Source organism: Chanos chanos, chromosome 4, assembly GCF_902362185.1.
Source record: "Chanos chanos chromosome 4, fChaCha1.1, whole genome shotgun sequence".
NCBI lineage: Eukaryota > Metazoa > Chordata > Actinopteri > Gonorynchiformes > Chanidae > Chanos > Chanos chanos.
The window spans coordinates 44,187,341-44,207,103 of NC_044498.1; the positions used below are offsets into that span (position 1 = coordinate 44,187,341).

Below are 19,763 nucleotides of genomic sequence, written 5' to 3' on the forward strand. Positions count from 1 at the left end.
TGTATTACAGTATAGAGCACTGCAATGTGGTTCCTGCTTCAGTGGAGTTAAAACCTGAGCAGTGAAGCAAAACACTTATATTCTTAAGGGAACTATGAGTGAATTATGTTATGCTAAGGGAGAAGCAGAGTGACACACAAAGATTCTCAAGGCAATCAAGACATTTAAGTTAACTCTAAGTAAAATCTTTTAAATGTGAAGCTGAGAAATTGATTGATTAAGGACAATGCAGTGACAAGTTTGATAACAAAATAAACTAACGAAATAAACTAATTATAAGCCATTTGTGTGGTGTGACTTTTGCGGTGATGCTAAGTGCTAACATGCTAAGTCAAATTTCAACATTTCAATCCGCAACGACTATCTAACTGTCCTCCGTTGTGCTGGGAACTAAATTACATGTTTGGTGGGAACAAAGGTTTATACGATTGTTTTCTCTATCCTCTAGTGGGTAGCACTTCTAAATTCTGACTGGTCGAACTGTGTCATAGCTCATTACCATAACGTTAACCGAACTCTGACGCTTAAACCGCTCTCGCCGTGCCACTCTTCGCGCTGCTTAAAGACGCTGGCTCACATAGAAAATGAATGACTTCCGGTTGCCTTGACGCTCTCAGTGTGAACGTACAGTTAGCAACTCTCTTCCATATAGAAGACCCCCCCCCCTCCCCCGTTTTAAAAAAAAGAAAGAAACAAGAGAAACTAAAAGGGCATATGGTAAGATCACAGGGAGGCTTAAATCTCATGCTAACAATATTAATCGGTCCTTGTCTGGAAGGACTAGAACTTGGAAGACATTTAGGACTTTTGTTTACCATTATATACAGTATTATCCAGTAGCTGCTGGAAAGTTATCAGTACATATGTATTAGTTATTATTGCTAAAGAAGACATAACTGGAAGGTATTTCCTGTAATCTACTATGGCTGATGCCACAGTAGATTACAGTAGTTATGCTGCCTGAAAGCTATGTGTACACATGTATCCACAGACATGGATACATATCTGTGCATGTAGCTGCCAGAGAGATAACCTGTCTGCCTGTCAGATATATAGCAATAACTATCATGCTTACCTAGCCAATAGCAATATCCTTGACATATCTGTCTGTGATTAAATCAGTAAGAGTATAAATGGAGAGGCCTACCAGAAATTAGCTTCAGGTTTGTATTTGCATGTTGAACTATGTTTTAATAAATAAAATTACAGTGTTCTTACCGAACCCCAATATAGCTAGCTGCCCAGATAGCAAGACAACACTGAAAAAATACTGATTTTCCATCTGAATCATCATTATGGTTGAAATTGAAATCTCAATGCTAAATAAATGTTGGATCACCATTACAATACCCATGAAACCCAACAATAATGTTGATGACAGTGACGCTGGAATAACATTGATATATAGTTGTCATGATTATGAATGATTGAGCATCAATTTGTAGTTGAACAGGTAACTACAATGATGTTGAAAAGGTCATCGATTTATAGTTGACCGAGAAATGATGATATGACATTGAAAAGCCATCGATTTATGGTTGACCAGTACGATCGAGAATTATTCGATCAAAGAAAGAGTATGAAGTTATGAATTGTCAGAATGGACCACAGAGCTGGACAGAAGTTTTACCAGGGTGCCAGGACACAAATAGGGTTAATGGGGGACCAGAAAGTGAAGATCAACAGGAGGCCAAAGTAACAGGTACAAAATAATACAAGGAATATACACCAACACTCAAATGGGTACTGGAATACCAATAGTACAAGCTGCTCAGCAAGCACATGGAAGGTGTTGACTTCACACTGACTGATCCAGAAGAGGGGTTCAAATAGCGAGAAGTATCAGGGAAAACCCATGGGAGCAGGTGCGCAGGATGAGAGTGATCAGACCGGTGATTAGCAAACCGTCAACGATGAGCACGGAATGGCTGAAACCGGTGAGGGAGGAGACGAGGACGTTACACGCGTGAAGAGTATACACTGGCAAAACTGTAATAACTTAATTTTCCAATATCTTTGCTTCTGACGTAGGGTTGACTTATATTAACATATATTATTTGTAATAAACTGTACTAATGTTTAGCATGAGTTACATCCTTTTTACATTTATTCAAAGTAATCCTTATTTATTTATTTACTTACTTACTTCAAAATCTCCTTTTTCAGTACTTACTGTCTTTATTTTGTGTACACCGTATAGCTGGTATTCATCAGAAACAAGCTTTTTGTGTATCTCCTGCCTCTGTACAACTCCTTCTATCAATTTCTTGTTTATCCCGAGGCTTCTTACCAGCCTCATTCCAATCCTCCTTTTCTTATGGCCTCAGTGCTTCTACATTTCTAGAACATTCTTTTTTTGCTTTCTTAACGCTTTCTTCATTTCAGCCTTTTCTTCCATGGCCATCTGCTTTAATCTCATCTTGCTTACCATATACTACTGGGGGCAGGAGGGCTGGTATATCCCACTGTAGACATGGTTGAGAAAAGTAGAAAAGTAAATAAATAAATAAATAAAACCCCACAACATTTGATGAATATTTTTCCTGTTAATCTTTTCTTCTTCGGCCTTTTGCTTTAACCTCTTTGGCGATGACTTCAATATTGGTGGCATATTGGGTTAGTCAGTTAACTACTGTATGACAAATATTTTGTCTTATGTAACCAGTATGGAATTTTACGGCCTTTATTCATATTTATTGCACAACCAGGGATGTTTGCACATTTTTTTTAGTCTATGCATCTTTTAGATTGCACAATACATGGACAAGAATAATCTTCTGAAATTTTTCTCTTAAGTTGAACATCTTTTAACTGAAGCGAACGCTCATTTCGCAATCTCGCCACAATTAACTCTGCCCATTCACTTCCTGCCACTAACTTTTCATGCATTTGTGTCGCTTGCAAATTACGGTCAACACTGGCTACCTTCGGCAAATATGTGTGTGTCTCTGATGTTCTCCAGATCTTTGGCAAATCTACCAATATTCTGGCACTCACAAGTTGCTGAAATGGTGGATATATATTGCAAAACAAAACGATCCAAAATAGATTGTGGATATATGGAAGCCTGTTTCTGCGATTTAAAAGAAAAAGTAAACAGATCACAACTCGTTATTTAGAGATATCATCTCTTTATTTACAGATGTTATCTCATTATCAAGAGATAATATCAGTATTTAGAGATAGTATCTCGAAATATTGATATAGCGTGTCGTTATTTACAGATACTATCTCGAAGTAATGAGATACTATCTCTATATTTCTCAATATTTCAAGATAGGAGACTAATTCGAAATTGAGATGTTTCTGATTTCTGGCAGTCAGTTGTCAACAGCAAAGGAGACTAGTGAACAATTAGCCTAGAACAATAATGGATTCAGTCGTTGAAAGCTATTTTAGACGTGGATTCACAAATTGTGAAATTAGGGCTTTTAGATGACATACATAATATCTTTCTATCAGCCTTTCTATTGTCTGTGATAACACGGTGCATAGACTGACTAGAGCTTTGACTACTTCAGCTGCCTCAGTTAATTATAGTCAGTTAAATTCGGTGACCAATAACATCACCATAATCATTATAATCATAACTTAACATAGACTATCATAAATCCCTTTGACAAGTTCCCCAGGCATGTCCAATATCGAAAGAATACATGGGTAATTAGGGCACTACTGTGCACACAGAGACATTTACACCCAGCATTTACACTAACTCTGTTGCATGTAGCCTAACTCCAAACAATGAGATAGTGTTTTAGATTAAGGAGATAGTATCTCGAAATACTCGATAGTATCTCGAAATACTCGAATATCTCAAAATTTCAAGATTGTATCTCTAAATAACGACATACTATGTCAAACTAATGAGATAATATTTCAAAATAATGACATAGTATCTCATTATTCAGAGATATTATCTCTAAACAATGAGATATGATCTCCAAATACTAATTCAAAATAATGAGATATTATCTGTAAATAATTATGACATGCTAGAGATACTATCTCTAGATAACGACATATTATCTCTATGTAATGAGCTACTATGTGTAAATAACGAGATGGTATCTCAGATTAACGAGTTGTGATCTGTTCTTTTTCTTTTAAGTGGTGGAAAAGGGCTTCCATATGGATATAATTTATTCCATGAACAATTTATCTTTAATTATGAAGGTAATGTCAGCTAGCTATGAAGAGATGGCTAACGTTAGATCAAGCCACCTAGCAGCTTGTAAATGCACTTCAATAAAGCTGTGTAATGAAATAATCCAACTGTTCATTGTCATAACATATGTCATGATAGTTTAATACTCATTCATGTTTGTTACGTGTATGTTCTTTTTGGTATAGTGTTCAATGCAGTAGACAGTAGTGGCATAATACAATCACAGTGCTACAGGTCACTTAAAAAGAATGAGGAGCCACACAAACTGGATGTGTAGTTAAGATAACACTGAATCTGTTAGGGGGCAAAAGAAACAAGAGTGCAGAATAAATTACTGTTTGTATCAGTCTGTTGAAGGAGATGCTTTGGCTAAAATAACATTGAAAATACACAATGGCTATGTTTTGTCAACAAAATTATGTTGCCCATAGTATGCACCAATAATCAACAAATGAAAAATACATCCTGTTTGTTTAGTGCGAAACTTGTGTGGACTAAACAAACAATACATTAAAGCAGCAGTAAGGAGTCTTAAACTAGCAACCCAGATAGCAAGCGTACGCTGGATCAATGGCTTGACAAACAACAGCATGACACTGATCACTGACTTCATTTTGGCCGTTGGGGTAACGTTGTTTCCACGTTGCAAATCGATTAATATTCTACGTGGACTGGCCTACTACACTTTCATCGACGTAGCTAAGAATGTGGCCTAGCTCTTCCTAATTTGTCAATCCCAGCTGATATCAGCGACATATTGTTCTGATTCTAAGCACCCAGAGCTCGGGGTTAGGTGGACAAAGCGGTAGGTGGACACAGGCCCTTAAAACCATGCCCTGTATATCAAGACCTAAGCATAATGATTATGTAAAATGTGTTTGGTTCAGACTACACAATTTCTCTCCAATTTTCCAGTCACAGACAAATCTTTGAGATCGGAGACCAAAAACCCCAGCTGGAGCCAAATCGCTGCTAGTGCCCGTCACCGACAGTCGTGAAGTCTGAGCAGTTCAGAGACACGGTCTGACCCAGTCTTTGAGCTGCCCCAGACGCCCTGACATTTTCAAACATATTTGAAATTATCGGCATAAAATCCACGCTGGTTTGAGGGGTCTAAGACAAGGCTCAGAACGGCAGTGAGCACTAGCCAATCAGAGCGCGAGAGGAAGCCAGGAGGACGAGGCGAAAGCAGCTACAAATCAATGTCATGGCTTTGAGAAGAAGTGGGTGATTCCAAACGTTTGACTAGTAGTGTAGATAGTTCAGAACAGCTTGTTGTGCTTCCATAGTGATCACATCATATGTGTATCACCATAAACAGAAGTAGAGAGTATGCATTGCCAACACTGTCTCCTACTGGAACCCCCATTGTATTCAGACTGAGTGGAACACCAAATGGCAGAAACAACTGGCAAGCAGGGAAACAGGCGTGCTCAATCCCACCCAGATAGCAAACAATCATTGAAATGATGTTAAATCAACATTCCGCTGTCAACGTTAAGTTCATTGAATCAATGTCGATCTCTGATGTTGATTCTTCATCACTTTTGCACCCTCGGTTTATACTGAGACAACGTTGAAATCATAACTAAAGATGATCGGGACTTCAATGGTATTTCAACCGAATTTAAACCATAGCAAATTACTATTACTACTTTAAAATATTGTGAAAAAATATGTCCTGCTTTATCTACAGCCAGGATGTTATTAAATATATTTATAGCCCTGTATTATTAAACATAAGGTTTTATCTATATGTAAATGACAATGGAAAACTTTACATCAGTTAAAAAACAAGTTTATTAAAACAAGTTTATTTTAATTCTTTGCAACTTCACTTCGCTGTCTGTCGTCCATCCCCACCCACCTGGTCTGAAGTCCGGGTATCTAAAACAGAAAAGAGAGTATAAAAAAAATAATGTCAGCCATTTCAGTTATTGTAAAAGTTTGCAATTACCAAAATAATACAACAGTGTCAATAATATAAGTGTTCGATACCATTTTATAATGACTTTATAGCACGATATCCGAGCCCCATCAGTAACTTAGTAGGATAATTTCACTAGCATAAAAGCAAAATGCTAACTTTGTCGTCGGAAGACAATCCTGCACTGAGGTCTGTAATTCATGAAAATAGTGTGTATTTTGTCTTGGTTCAGATTTTGGGTTGTCTCCGAAATATATGCATGCCTCTCTCTTCCTCTCAACATCCTAGCCAACGCTATCCTGTCATCTAATGCTAACTTTAAAGTTATCAGTTGCGTTAGCGAGCTAATTTAACGCATCTGTATCTGTCAGTGTTGACATTTTGACAATAAAACATCCCAAAAATTTAATTTAATTTATAGCTACCACGAAAACACTACAGTAAACCAAGGTTAGCTAACTGACTAAATTAACTTAGTGTAGGTATTTGTATAACTGTAGAGTGAACTGTGATGCCTAATTCTGGCAACAGATGAATTATAACGGCCATTGTGACACGGACGAATGTATGACGGAATATGTTAGACAGTGTAAATAAACTATAAACGTTTACAAATATTCAATTTGGTACAATTCAACATTCAAACATTAGATAAATAAATGCATGCTTACCTGATATGGATTCACAAATCAGATGTGTGAGGTGCCGTTGGTCTTTCATACGATGGTCACCCGGTCAGCTACAATTCGATGACTTCTCGATCGTACTGGTCAACCATAAATCGATTGCTTTTCAATGTCACGTCATCATTTCCCGGTCAACTATAAATCGATGGTTTTTCAACATCATTGTCGTTACCTGGTCAACTACAAATCGATGCTCAATCATTTATAATCAGGACAACTATAAATCATTGTTATTCCAACGTTACTGTTGTCAACATTACTATACTGTCGGGTTTCATGGGTATTGTAATGGTGATCCAACATTTATTTAGCATTGAGATTTCAATCTCAACCATAATGATGATTCAGATGGAAAATCAATATTTTTTCAAGGTCGTCTTGCTATCCGGGCAGTGTTTTAGAGTCTTTGGGTGTGAGAAAAAGCAGAGATTTTGGGGGGTTGTCTGAGATTTCGTAATTTTAGGAGAATTAAGTCATAATTTTACAAAAAAGTCATATACGAGATGGGCTATGTGTTATTTTAGAGGGAAAATGTCAGAGGAGCTGTCTGCTGCCTGTGTTAAAATGAGGAACTTGGAGGTGAGCGTATAGCCTACTTTAGTTTAGGTTTTGCAAATAACGACAAAATACAGTACTTAATCTTTTGGCACATCAGCACCAAAGTATCATAGGTATGGGGCTAACGCCTGAAACGAGCAGCAGTTGCCAGAAGCAGGCTCGGGCTGCCATTGTCTGTCCTCACGCTTGTTTGTTGCCGACATTTTTTAAAAAATTATGTTTTTTCCCCCTCGGAAAATTACGACTTTATTCGCAATATTATTACTTTTTTTCTCCTAATATTATGACTGTTTTTTCATTGAATTACGACTTTATTCTCGTAATATTACGACTTTATTCCTCGAAATCTCAGAATATTTCTCCCTCAAGGTGGCCCTAATACTCCGTCGTATCCACCTGACCATATCATTAAAATGAATTTGTAAATATCAGAAACTAGTTGCCCATAAAACACATATTTGAGAAAGTAATAAGGAAGCTGGCTCACAGGAAGTAAACCCCCTGTTGGCTGAGATCGGAAAGTCGCCATTTTTACGTGAAAAATTTATCGCAGTATAATTTATCCTCAAGTTTCGTTATGACAGTCTGAAAGCGGTCTGGTCTCCTTAATCGGAGGTGACGTCACAATCACGGAGCGTCATAGGGCCGGCAAACCGCAAGGTGCAGTTAAAAGACGCGTGGGACAGCCTCAGTACTCATTTACCGACTGTACAGCTGTTGACTACACAGATCGTCGTTTTGGTAATTTGAATTGAGCAGGCATCTGAGCCGTAAGTTCCATGCGACTAAACACACTGAATGTAGACGGGGAGCTAAACTTCAGCCAACAGTAATAACTTAAAATGTTTACGATGGCTGGACTGTAGTCCCGTTACAAAATCATGTCAACACGATTGCAGTGGTTTGGGTCATTTTTAAAGTTTGTCATCTCATGTGCGTGACAATACCGATTTTTTCTTCTGTGAGCATCGATCGCAAAGCCAATCAATCTGTAACAAAGGGTGATGAGCAGTTTTAATGTTCTGTTTTAAAAGATAGAATTCTGCCGATGTTTATTTCCACCCTGGTTGAATTTCAAATGTGAGCTTATTTGTATTTCACAGGATTTCAGAGAGGAAATGAGTGAAAGCAACGAAGATCTTTCGAGTCCAGTGCGTAGAAACAGTTGCACAAAAATATTGTAATCTGTAGTAAACTACACAGATTGTCTCAAGATTTCCTGTTTTTGTTTATTGTCATTCTCCTTTTAAGTAAAAGTAAAGTTATGCTAAACTGACCTACTTTTCTTATGTTACCAGTGAAAACTTTACAGCTTTTATTTGCATTTTAATCTGGGATATTTGTGATTTTTATTCATTTTCCTTTCTATACATCTTTGAGTTAAAAGAAAACAGGAGGAAAAATGATCTTCTGAAAACATGAGTGAAAAGGAAACCGTCTTTCTTGCTCTGTGTGTTTCATAGACCATGGACCAGAAAATACCAGAGATGGACAAAGTACCAGATACAAAGGCAGACATGTTTCTGCTACAGGGAGTGGAACTGTTACAGGAAATTGTCCATGAGGATGATACTATGGCAGTGATTGAGGAGCTCCAGAGGCAGAGGAAAGAGAAGATTGAGCTACTCAAGGCAGAGCTTGAGATGCTGCGCGCTGTGATTGAGAATGTGAGGAAGCTGTGTAATATTTAGATAATCTGTAAAAGACAATTTTTACGATACAAAATGCAATATTATGGATGTTATTTGTTTTTTTTTATGCAGAACCAGTGCCAGTGTAACGTGCAGCCGAGTAGTTCAGCGTCCAACGTGTTGTCTCCCGTGTCTCCACCGGCGCAGACGCCAATGCCTAAGACTCCATCCAGCAGCAGCATGGAGTCCTGTACCTCCTCTTCCTCCGACACCGTCTCTGCTCATGAGACTCTCTCTCCTGCGCCTGAGGAGACTGTTCACAGTATAGAGATGGTGACGGCCTCCACTGAGACTAAGATCTGTGAGCAGAGGAGAGACGCAGAGAGAGAAAAGAGGCCAGCGGTTCATTTAAGCGACAGTTTCATAAAGATTCGCTTAACTGAGATGCTGCAGGAGAGAGGGTATGACGGCTCTTACCTCGACACCTCAACCACTGCTCCAGCTTCAAAGCAAGAGAATGATGGTTTCAAAAAGAAAGAGACCGAATCTCCCAGGGAGGTTTTAAGAAGTTTCCCTAGGGTAAGGACTCCTATGTTTCATGGTACTTACATCAGTAACATTTTACCCAACTCTGCTTGTCTATAGTTTGCCTGTAACAGAGTTGTGAAAAATTACTTTGACATTATTAACAAAAATGAAATGTCTGGCGTAAAACAGCTGAACTAAGGACCCCGTAGGTTTAGAAGATATTCATCAAATGTCGTGTTTTATATGGGTTTTTTTTTTTGTTTTTTTCTTTCAGCCGTGCGAAGCGTGGGATATACCAGCCCTTCCACCCCCAGTAATTTATAAGAAGATACACAAAGAGATAAATATCGCTAAAGAGATGTCCGGACGCATACCTGAGAAAAAGCAGCTAAAGTTTCTTCTGAAAGAGGCTAAGCTTAAAGAGAAGATTGCCCTGGGGCTGAGGCTGGAGGCCATGGCAAAGGGTAACTTAGAGAAGGTGGAGAAATACAGGCTGAAGAGACAGATGGAGGAAGAAATGCTGTTGGAGTTATTAAGCACAGTGAGGAGACTGGTAGAGAAAATACAGGAGAAGGAAAGCAAGAAAAAGTACAGAGAGGGCTTGAAGAGGTTAAGGAAAAAGGCCAAAGAAGAAAAGGCTGAAGTTAAAAAAATGGTTAAAGAAAAAAAAAGGGAGAAGGAAAGCAAAAAGAAGGACAAAGAAGACTTGAAGAGGTTAAAGAAAAAGGCCAAAGAAGAAAAGGCTGAAGAAAAAAAAAGGAAACACTCCAGAGAAGTCCCGAGGGAACAGGAAGAGGATTGGATTGAAGCTGATGAAAATCCTCGGTATAAACAGAAGAAGTGTAAAGGTGACAGGAAGTGGTACAACAAACTGGCGACAAGAGTTGTACAGAAATACGATGAGATTCAAGAGAACTGGCAAGCCGGTACAAAATGGTACCACAAATTGGCTTTCTGGAAAAAACAGTCATCTTATGAGGTAAAGTGGTGTTTTATGCCATTCACTGCTTATGCACTGGAATACTCTTGAAACATATCCTAAACAAGACTGTATTTTTTTCATGTTTTTTTCTTTTCCTTTTGATGCATACAGAGGAAACCAATATACTGTGTACTCTGTTACCCTGCATTTCTTGACATGTCTAAAAAAAAAAAAACCCCTTTGAATATTTAACTAATTCTACCCATTTATGTTTACTTTGCAGGAGGCCAGTTACAGTTATCCAATGGGACTATTTGACACGACTATGGACAGCGATTAATTTCACGCTGTGGAGTGTCACTCCTGAAATGAAGCCCTTTCATCTGCCTTTTGAAAAATACAGACCTTTTGAATTCTCAGGACAGTCCGTGCTGCAGGGAAATGCGTCTGTGATGGACATTATTCAACACTGAAAATAAACTGCATCCATCTCAATTTATGCTAATCTTTCTCTTTCTTGGGTTTCACAAACTTTGTCAGACACACAACTATTTTGATGATTTGTAAGAATAATAAGCCTGGTACATATTTGTAAGACCATATTTGTAGGAAAATGTATTTACCAGTGAACAAACTGACGCAGAGCCATGGGTTCAAAATTAGTTGCTATAGCACTGTTAATTAGAGGGGGAAAAACATTTTTTGCTTAAAAAGATCACATCCTTTCAGACAAGACCTTTCAGTTGGGTCTATGGGGCAAAAAAGGATACTACCACAGAACCATAAAAGCTCTAACAACTTCTACCACAAACTAGCTACCAGAAATCCTTCTAGATCCACAATTTTTACATTTACAATCACTTTACAAACATAGAAACAGTGATTAACTGAGACAATGTACGTCAAAAATTTTATATCACAAAAGAAAAGAAAAAAAATCACTACACAAACCACCCATTTAGGGACTAGTATCTTCATTCTTCATGGCCTCTTTGCAATCATGCAAACTTCCAGGAGCTTAACAGTGACAAGACCTCACTATTAACACCACTGTAACAAGTATGAATAGCCAGCTTCCTGCATTTCAATGTATTCTCTGATTTAGCTAACTGGTTGATGAAGATCCCTACATTGCATTTTGCTTTAAAATGCGTAATCTTGTGTTTTTGGGTTTTCATAATTACAGTTCATATTTTATGTACATGTAACGGAAATACTGTCCATTCTGCCAATTATAGAGATGCATAAGGTTATTCAAAACTTTAGTCACTGCCCTGTGAAACTTTCGGTAAGCCATGAGTGTAAATAAAGGGCACGTCCATTAGACACTAACAGTATGCAATTATTTTGAGTTTTCATTCATCAACAAGTCAACAATATATTCTCATAGAAGAAAACAAAATTCTTTCTGAGTTATGATCTAACTGAAGTCATCTGTCACTTAACAAAATACAGAGAGTTCAAAAAAAAGGATACGACTACTTTTATTCAAAACAAATCCTAACTCATTTGACTGTCTTTGGCAAACATTCTCTATTGTCCACTAATTTCAGTTTATGACATGTATCAATGCAGTGAAATCAAGAAGTCATATCGACAGCTGTGATTCTATTTCACAAAAAATGTTTAAAAAATATTAAACACTGCTTACAAGAGGTCAGGAAAAAAGATAACAGCATATGGTTTTCTGCTATAACTATGAAGATAGATTTGCTTCAGTAAAAAGGGAAATCCATTAGACTATAAATCAAAATCAAGCAATTCACTTCATCACCATATATTTCTATGGTGTTATATTTTGGTGAAACAGCATAGGATCATGCACAGGGTAACCATTCTGTATTAATTTAAATTTACACTGCTCTTAACATAATGAATCAGTTCTATCTTATGATCTGCTATTTCTTGGTAAACATGCATAATGTTTGGGGTCAAAGACTGAGCCACGCTAATATTAATGAACTACTAACACTGTGAGGGGAAAAAGGACAGGGAACAAAAATTGAAATTTTAAGGCCCTTTTATTTTAACGGCCCAACGCTATAGTCATGCAGTCAGCCATGGGCACTGTTATGTGATGCTGAACAGGGGTAGGAACACCACGCTCTTGTGGAACTTTGTTCACATCTTAATCCAACACATTCCTCCTTTCTGCAGCTCCTGAGAGCCTTTATTAGATGAAGCAGGATACGCTTGTGTTGCGTTGGATCAAAACCCCTCGTGCCATGTGGCCTTTCAGAAGGTTCGTTGACCTCTGATACAGGGGCTCTAAAATTCCTAATTGCCACAAGTGGATGAGTTTCCCTGTGCTTGCACTTCAGAGCATGCCAATTCATCTGCATGACATAGATGTGAAGACCGAGTGAAAGTTTCAGGTGCTGGTGGAGGGGAAGACACTCTTATTGGCATCAGTCTAGACAGTATAGACAGGTTAATGACCCCTACTGCAGAGCATATCTGCATCAGAGGTGCAAAATATCTTGATTAAGCCCAATTTCTTTTAATTGGAACCCAGAAGAGGAAAAGTTGTACAGGACAATTTGATCTATACGTATTAAAAACATGGTGCTTCTTTTGTTGTGGGTGAAAGGTCTGGTAGAATTCAGTGGTCTGTCTGTGTGTGTGTGTGTGTGTGTGTGTGTTAGATCATGCTTGGGGCCACACTGTAGAGATTGACGTCTCCCGCCACACGCAAAAGTGTGACTTCTTCCAGCCCCCCGACTCTGTGCTCATACTCCAGCAAATGCACTCCATCCACAGCAACCTTGAACATATCCTGCTCCACCAGGATCTTCAGCTGTGGACACACACACAGCCACGCAGTCAGAATGAATCCAAATCAACCATGCCAATCAACCAACCGAGTTACCACTTACATACTGTACGTCCTTTCATGTAAATACATTTTGTTAACACCTATACTTTCATGTACCTCAAATTGTCTTCCCTGGACAAAGGGGAAACCTCCTTCTCTCTCTTCTGGTCCCCAGTAGCCTCCTAAGTTAGAGTTTCGGACAACTGTCTGTTCATGGAAACGAGGGTTGAAATGGAAAACCACATCTGGGCCTTTCACAAAATCTACATTGAACCTGAAATGCAGAAAGAGACCAGTTCAATCAGTCATTTCAATTTTAAGGTTGAACATGTGCAGAGGTGAAAGTATTTGTTAGGCAATATGTATCTACCTGAAAGTAAATTACAAAGTAAGTTTATTTGTCCAAACAGAATGCTTATGGTTATGTTTCATCCAACTAAATGAAGAAGAGCAGTTGTTGAATTACCATCATCTGTTTCTGCACTTTTTAAATAATATGCACATTACCTTTCTCCTCCAGGGACTGGTTCCCCCACTATGGTGATCAAAAGGCGTGGCATTATGCCAGCATGGAGAGGCAGTTCGTATGGCACTGTCTGAAAGGAACATGACATAAGGATTCAGAAAAATCCTTGCCATTGAATACAATTATGCTTATTCCGAGACCTGCAACTTTAAGTACAAGAAGCTGTGCTTGTGTTACTAGTGAAGACCAGCAGTAAGGAGTACACAAAATAAAGAAACTACTGAAAATGGAAGAAAGCGAATTACAAAAAGGATTCAAAGTAAAAGCAGATTTTACATGTACTTCAGCAAGGGCATGTGGTCAAATTAAGTGCTCTGCTGCCTGCAAAGGGCACTGCCTTCGCCCATATACAAAAAAGGGGGAGTCCCTGAACAAATAGTTGGTGCAAGAATGAAAGTGTGAAATGATTTTATGTTGAAACTAATGGCATGCCCCAAAACAAGGAAATATGTCAGGAAACAAGAGCAGTGGTTCTAAGTTGAAAGTCACTGACAAGAACAGGCAAAGGCTTAATGTGATATTGGTAAAAAGCACTAAACAACAGCCTTAACATCGACCACATGCTTGAATTTACACCTCTGTGACCCAGCCCCAACAAAAACTCTTAAAAAAACCCTCTCGATTACCTTTATGGTAAGACTGCCATTTAGAGACTATTTATCACTAAGGCCAGTGTGTAAGATCATATAAAATTGGTTTAATGAATATAAAACCCAGACCTCTGGGCAGTGGGTGACAGTAATATGCACCGATCATTAGTATTTTACTCACTTTCTTCTATTTGGACAGGTTTTTGCTTTAGAGAAAGCCAAAGGTAGTTTACACTGAGGGACTTATTATGGTATTGGCAGCTGTCTAATAACATTGTTAATAACTGCAGAATCAAGTCACTTGGCTCTAGCTATCATTCTGCATGGCAGAAGTACAGCCAAGATACACAGTTATTTTAGATGACTATGTACACCCTGTGGTGCAAAAACTGTTTCTTGAAATATTGTACCCTGAACAGATTTACAAGTGGTTTCATGAATAGCAGCATGAACTCAGACATCTTCCATGAATTTCTATCACCAGATCTAAACATGACTCAACCTTTATGAGAAGGTCTGGAACACACAGTATGGGGTAGACTTCCACCTACTTAATCCCTCAAAGAACTGGTGTATAACTGGTATAATAGTACTCTGAAAGGCAAAGCTCAGCCTAGCTCCTGATTATTTGATAGTCATACATTATTTGGTGTTTCCATCATTTTGTCCAGACTCTTATATGCTCTCATATATTACGTCACAGAAACCGAGAAATGGGATTAAAATTTGACCAGCATGTCATGTGATCAGTTTTTCCCTTAATGTATTTCAAATAAAATTTATTGTATTGCCACATGACTCTGAAATGGCATACAAGTGGCCTGACGTTTAACAACCTGCCCTGAAATCACCCATCTCCACTGCCTTGTTTTGACTGGTATCCTCTGATGGGCCAAATTTTCCAGATTTTATCAAAGTAAGATTAGCAATATGCAATTTGTGCCACATATTGTTTTTTTGATTAGCACCACTGGACTGTATTACAATCAGATATTCTCTAGTCTCATAATAGTTTAATCCCATATACAACAACCTCAAGGGAAATTCAGTGTGTCATGTTCTCAGTACACATGCTTCACACTCCCTCTACAGTCACAACCAATCACGTGACAAAAACAGAGAAAATTGCTCTCTTCACCATGACAACATTGTGGCTGACTAACACAATCACCACAACAACTCTGCGGCTGACAAAATCAGGCTGCATGACAAAATAGTCTTGCTCTGTTTCCAAAAACCCTGCCCAATGAGTCATCCTCACCATACCAAAGTTAGCTGTGGCCTTAGACTGGGCCTTTCCAACACATTTTATATGCAGTGAACAGCAAGATGGTGTAATCAGCAAAAACTATATTTATTTTCAGGTGTATACAATGCATTCATTATTGATGAAGTTGTGATGCTAACTTTGTTTAAAGCTAGATTAGCTGATATATGTTACTAATTGAATTGTTCAAATTTGTCTTTAATTAACTGTATAATGATACTCCTAATTCACTGTAGGTCCTATGCTGTCTATCCACAATTACCAACCCATTCATGTTCTCAGGAAGAATTTTAAACGAACTCAGCCAGTGCATTTCTGGATTTCTCACGTTATTTTTACATCAGGCAAACTGCAGTTGCATTTAAAACTTCCACAAGGCAATTCTACAATTATAAATATTCAGCTTTGATGAAGTGATAGCAAAAGTTATAGAAAAGCAACAGTTTATCAAAACAGTTTTAAAAAATCTCTTCACAAGCTATGGCACTCCATCAACATCAAATCTTTCCGCTGTGTTTCAGAAATGATTTGATGTATTTAAATACAGCAATAATAGTGAAAAAATAACGTTACAATTCATCTTTACACATAGCAAGTCATTTACGTCCACTAACTGTCTGTCTTAATGGGAAGAAACAGAACTGTCATAACAGACAGCTTTCCCACGATTTTCAAAGAGTTGTCATATAAACTGTGGAGTCACTGAATGCTCTCTGAACAAAGTATACAAATTCCCATCACACATTTTTTTTTTCTTTTTCTTTCTGTAATCAGCCAAAGCTGGGTGGAAACACCAATAGAGCCATAATTTGGCTTCATAAAGGAAACAAAATACACTTTTTATTCAACAGTAAAATTAAAATACTAAAGTGCCTTGTTTGGTAAAAAAAAAATTACATATAATTATAACAAAGCCCCAAGTGATTCAATGCATTTAGTGCTGGTAAACTCTACTTGATGTTGGTGAAATCTAAAGCACCATAATTATTATATGGCGTAGCCCTCAGTGTGTGCATAAAAAAAAACCCCAATGATGATAGTCGATGTGAAGTCAAAATATGCTGTCTTCCTCCACGTGAAATGCTGTAGGGGCTCACTGTATTCAAAAATATGGCGGGTTACGTGGTGGCTGAAAGACAAAAACAAGTGTTTTTGAGATCTGCACACATCTCATAAGTTACAGCCTTCAGCATAAAACTGCCTTTGAGCACCACCAGAAGACACCTGCTCCTCCAGTGACATAGTACAACTGAGCCAGCCCCAGCATCACCAAAGTACCCTATATCCCCAACTAGAACCACTGAGTTAGAGTACAGCACCGGACACCAAGCAAGCAGCAGCTGTATTTAGAGACTCACAGGTATCAGTACTTACCAACATGCCTCCAGGAGCACCGGGCCCTCCGAACGGCCCCATTGGACCCGGACCGTATCCACCAGGAGGACCTGGTTGTGGAGGGAAGCCTCCACTAGGCGCACCCCATGAACCTGGAGGGACAGGGGGGAAGGCTGCACCTGCAAACCCAGGACCATGACCTGGCGCAGGAGGAAAGGCACCAATGCCTCCTGGTCCAAACATCCCAGGTCCAGGAGGTCCTCCCGGGTAAGGCACATTAGGGCAGGAGCCTGGCGGTCCTCCCGGAGTCGGGGGAAACTGTCCCGATGGATATGGCATGGGCGCCCCACCTGGGAACTGTTCAGGGCCACCTACTCCTGGTGGGTACTGACCAGGCATTGGCGGGAACTGTCCAGGGGCACCAGGGCTGGAGGGGAACTGTGCTGGCACCCCAGGTCCAGGCGGATACCCACCTGGGGCACTTGGAGCTCCAGGATACGGTGCTCCAGGGCCAGAAGGGAAATGTCCTGCATTGGGTGGACCGCCGGGGAATGGGCTAGGAGCCCCTGGACCTGACTGGGGGCCACCAGGGAAGCCTCCAGGAGCTGAGGGCTGCACTGGGCCTCCAGGGGCAGCCCCAGGCCATCCTGGGTTAGTTGCTGGTGGAGCACTTCCACCAGGCGCAGAGGGTCTGGTGTTCCCTGTTTTAGATACCTCACCAGTAACATCATCTGGGATGGCATCAGCAAGCTGTATGGTGAACATATATGAGGAACATGCTGAGTCATTGTGTGAAAATTTCGGTCTGCACTGTCTGAACAAAATACCCTTCCTGTGCCAAACATAGTGTAGGTGACGCATTCTGGTCAGGTGAGCACTGTAAACGCTTTTAAATATGAAACCATTGTGTAACCAAAATATTAAATGCATTCATACTCATGACAGTACATTAGTATTGATAATCATTTAAAAGTTACTTTTATAAAAGCCTGCTGTTAAAATTGGTAGATCATCATTCTGCTGCAGTATGAGACATTTGTAAAGTCAGTGAGAACCCTGGTTCGAATAAGCTCATAAATACTATGACCACCCACAAACACTGCATTAAGTTACAGTTCAGTCTCAAAGACGTCCATTTTTGCCAAACTTATAGAACAGCATGAGTTTGCATTAATGTCAACATATAAAGGGACAGGATGAGAAATATCAACGTTACATTTTGCTGTAACTCACCGAAAAATCTGCCATGGCCTGAAAGGGAAAAGAGAAATAAAACGGTTAGGCAAAGAGATCGAGAGAAGATGCAGATGAATATAGTTGATTATAAACCGATTTCACTTTTAAAAACATCTTCGCCTGACGAAACACTTTCGACATTCCGTTTAGCTAAAGGAGGGACTCTGGACGCAAGGTATATGTGACATTTAGCCTGCCAATGTTTACCATCGTTGTAATGAAACTAATTGGTAAAAGGGTATACTTTCGCGATGTAGCAAGTTAAACATAACCAGTTTTGTGTAACGGAACAGTACCTCGCTGGAAAGACGGCCTCCGAACAGGGTCTGCTAGTTAGCCTGTTTCAGGAACACTCATTCACCACGCCAGTTCACAGAAAGTAAATTATAGAACTCTACAAAGGAAGTGGGGTTGCGACTTGAACATGGAGTATTTTCTGCTTAAAGATTAAAAACAATCTGATTTACATATCAACATCGAGTAAGGAACAACTATGCAGAACATGAACAGACATCATCCATCTTGTTTACAAATCAGCTGTGTTTAGAGCAGCGCGCATAGAGTTCACAGGGCAGGTGTGTCGTCAGTGGGATAGGCTAGACAATTGTGCGCATGTCTGAATTCCATCTCTTCAACGTCAGTTAAAGCTGTCAATGAATGAGATTTCATGAAAATGCATTAAACCATTTATTAGCTATGACGGATCGAAAACTTCTTCCTTGGTGCTTCTTCCTTTAGTAAAACAAAACCTTTGTATTAAGTTGGAAATTCAAGTTAACAAGTACTTAACTATCAAGGCGATGATATTAGCAAGAAAGAAAACAAGCTATGTTAGAATGTTACTGTGAAAATGAAATTATGGAAAACACAAAATGACAGTTACAGAACTAAGAATTCTAGGAACCTTCGACCAGTGAACACAGGATGAAATGCTCAGTTCTGTGAAATCTGTGACTTAGATAATCATTTACCTCCACTGTGGGGGTGATGTGTTTGTAATGTTTTAGAGTTCTACAGAATGTTTTATTTAACACGTGCACACGCATGCAAACAAGGCTGGTTTGTGCCACGGTGGTTTCTCTTGTTTAGCATCCTTGTGGTCTGTCTCCACAAGTAACACACTCCTGTTTGGTTTGATCCAAACTTGATCCTATCCAGCCAAATCTAGTCAGTAGCCTCTTGGTATTTTGACTGAAACAAGTGTATTTTATGGGACTGGAGGAAAGGTATGCCGTGGAGTCTCTCAGGAGCGGGACTACCAATCCCTGCTGTAGAACCAAGGTATGCATTGCTCCCGCTCTTACGAAATTGTATTTTCCTTCTGATCTCATACACCCTCTTGCCAGTGGTTCCTCAGGACTGCGACTAGCTGATCTGTAGATAGCATATTCTTGTTCTATTTCAGGTTCTACTGCCGAGGTGGATCAACCAACAACCAGATAGGCATTACTGATTTTTTGTTTTTAATTTTTAATTGAGGCAGGTATTGTTCAGTATGTTAGAAGTTCATAAGATATACGACTTTAAAAATCATTTCCATACGTAACCCACTCATAAGAATTAGTAGAAAATGA

At 39.1% G+C, this 19,763-nt stretch overlaps 1 protein-coding gene across 1 annotated transcript; it reads right to left on the reverse strand.

Annotated features, from left to right (window-relative positions):
- Positions 1 to 11,908: 11,908 nt before the first annotated feature.
- lgals3a (lectin, galactoside binding soluble 3a) lies at positions 11,909 to 18,574 on the reverse strand. Its single transcript, XM_030771802.1, has 6 exons — positions 18,486 to 18,574; positions 18,187 to 18,204; positions 16,993 to 17,703; positions 13,743 to 13,831; positions 13,353 to 13,509; positions 11,909 to 13,217 (listed from the first exon to the last, which is right to left on the reverse strand). The coding sequence occupies exons 2-6, from the start codon at positions 18,199 to 18,201 to the stop codon at positions 13,062 to 13,064; spliced, it is 1,128 nt and encodes a 375-aa protein (XP_030627662.1). The 5' UTR covers positions 18,202 to 18,204; positions 18,486 to 18,574; the 3' UTR covers positions 11,909 to 13,061.
- Positions 18,575 to 19,763: the final 1,189 nt, after the last annotated feature.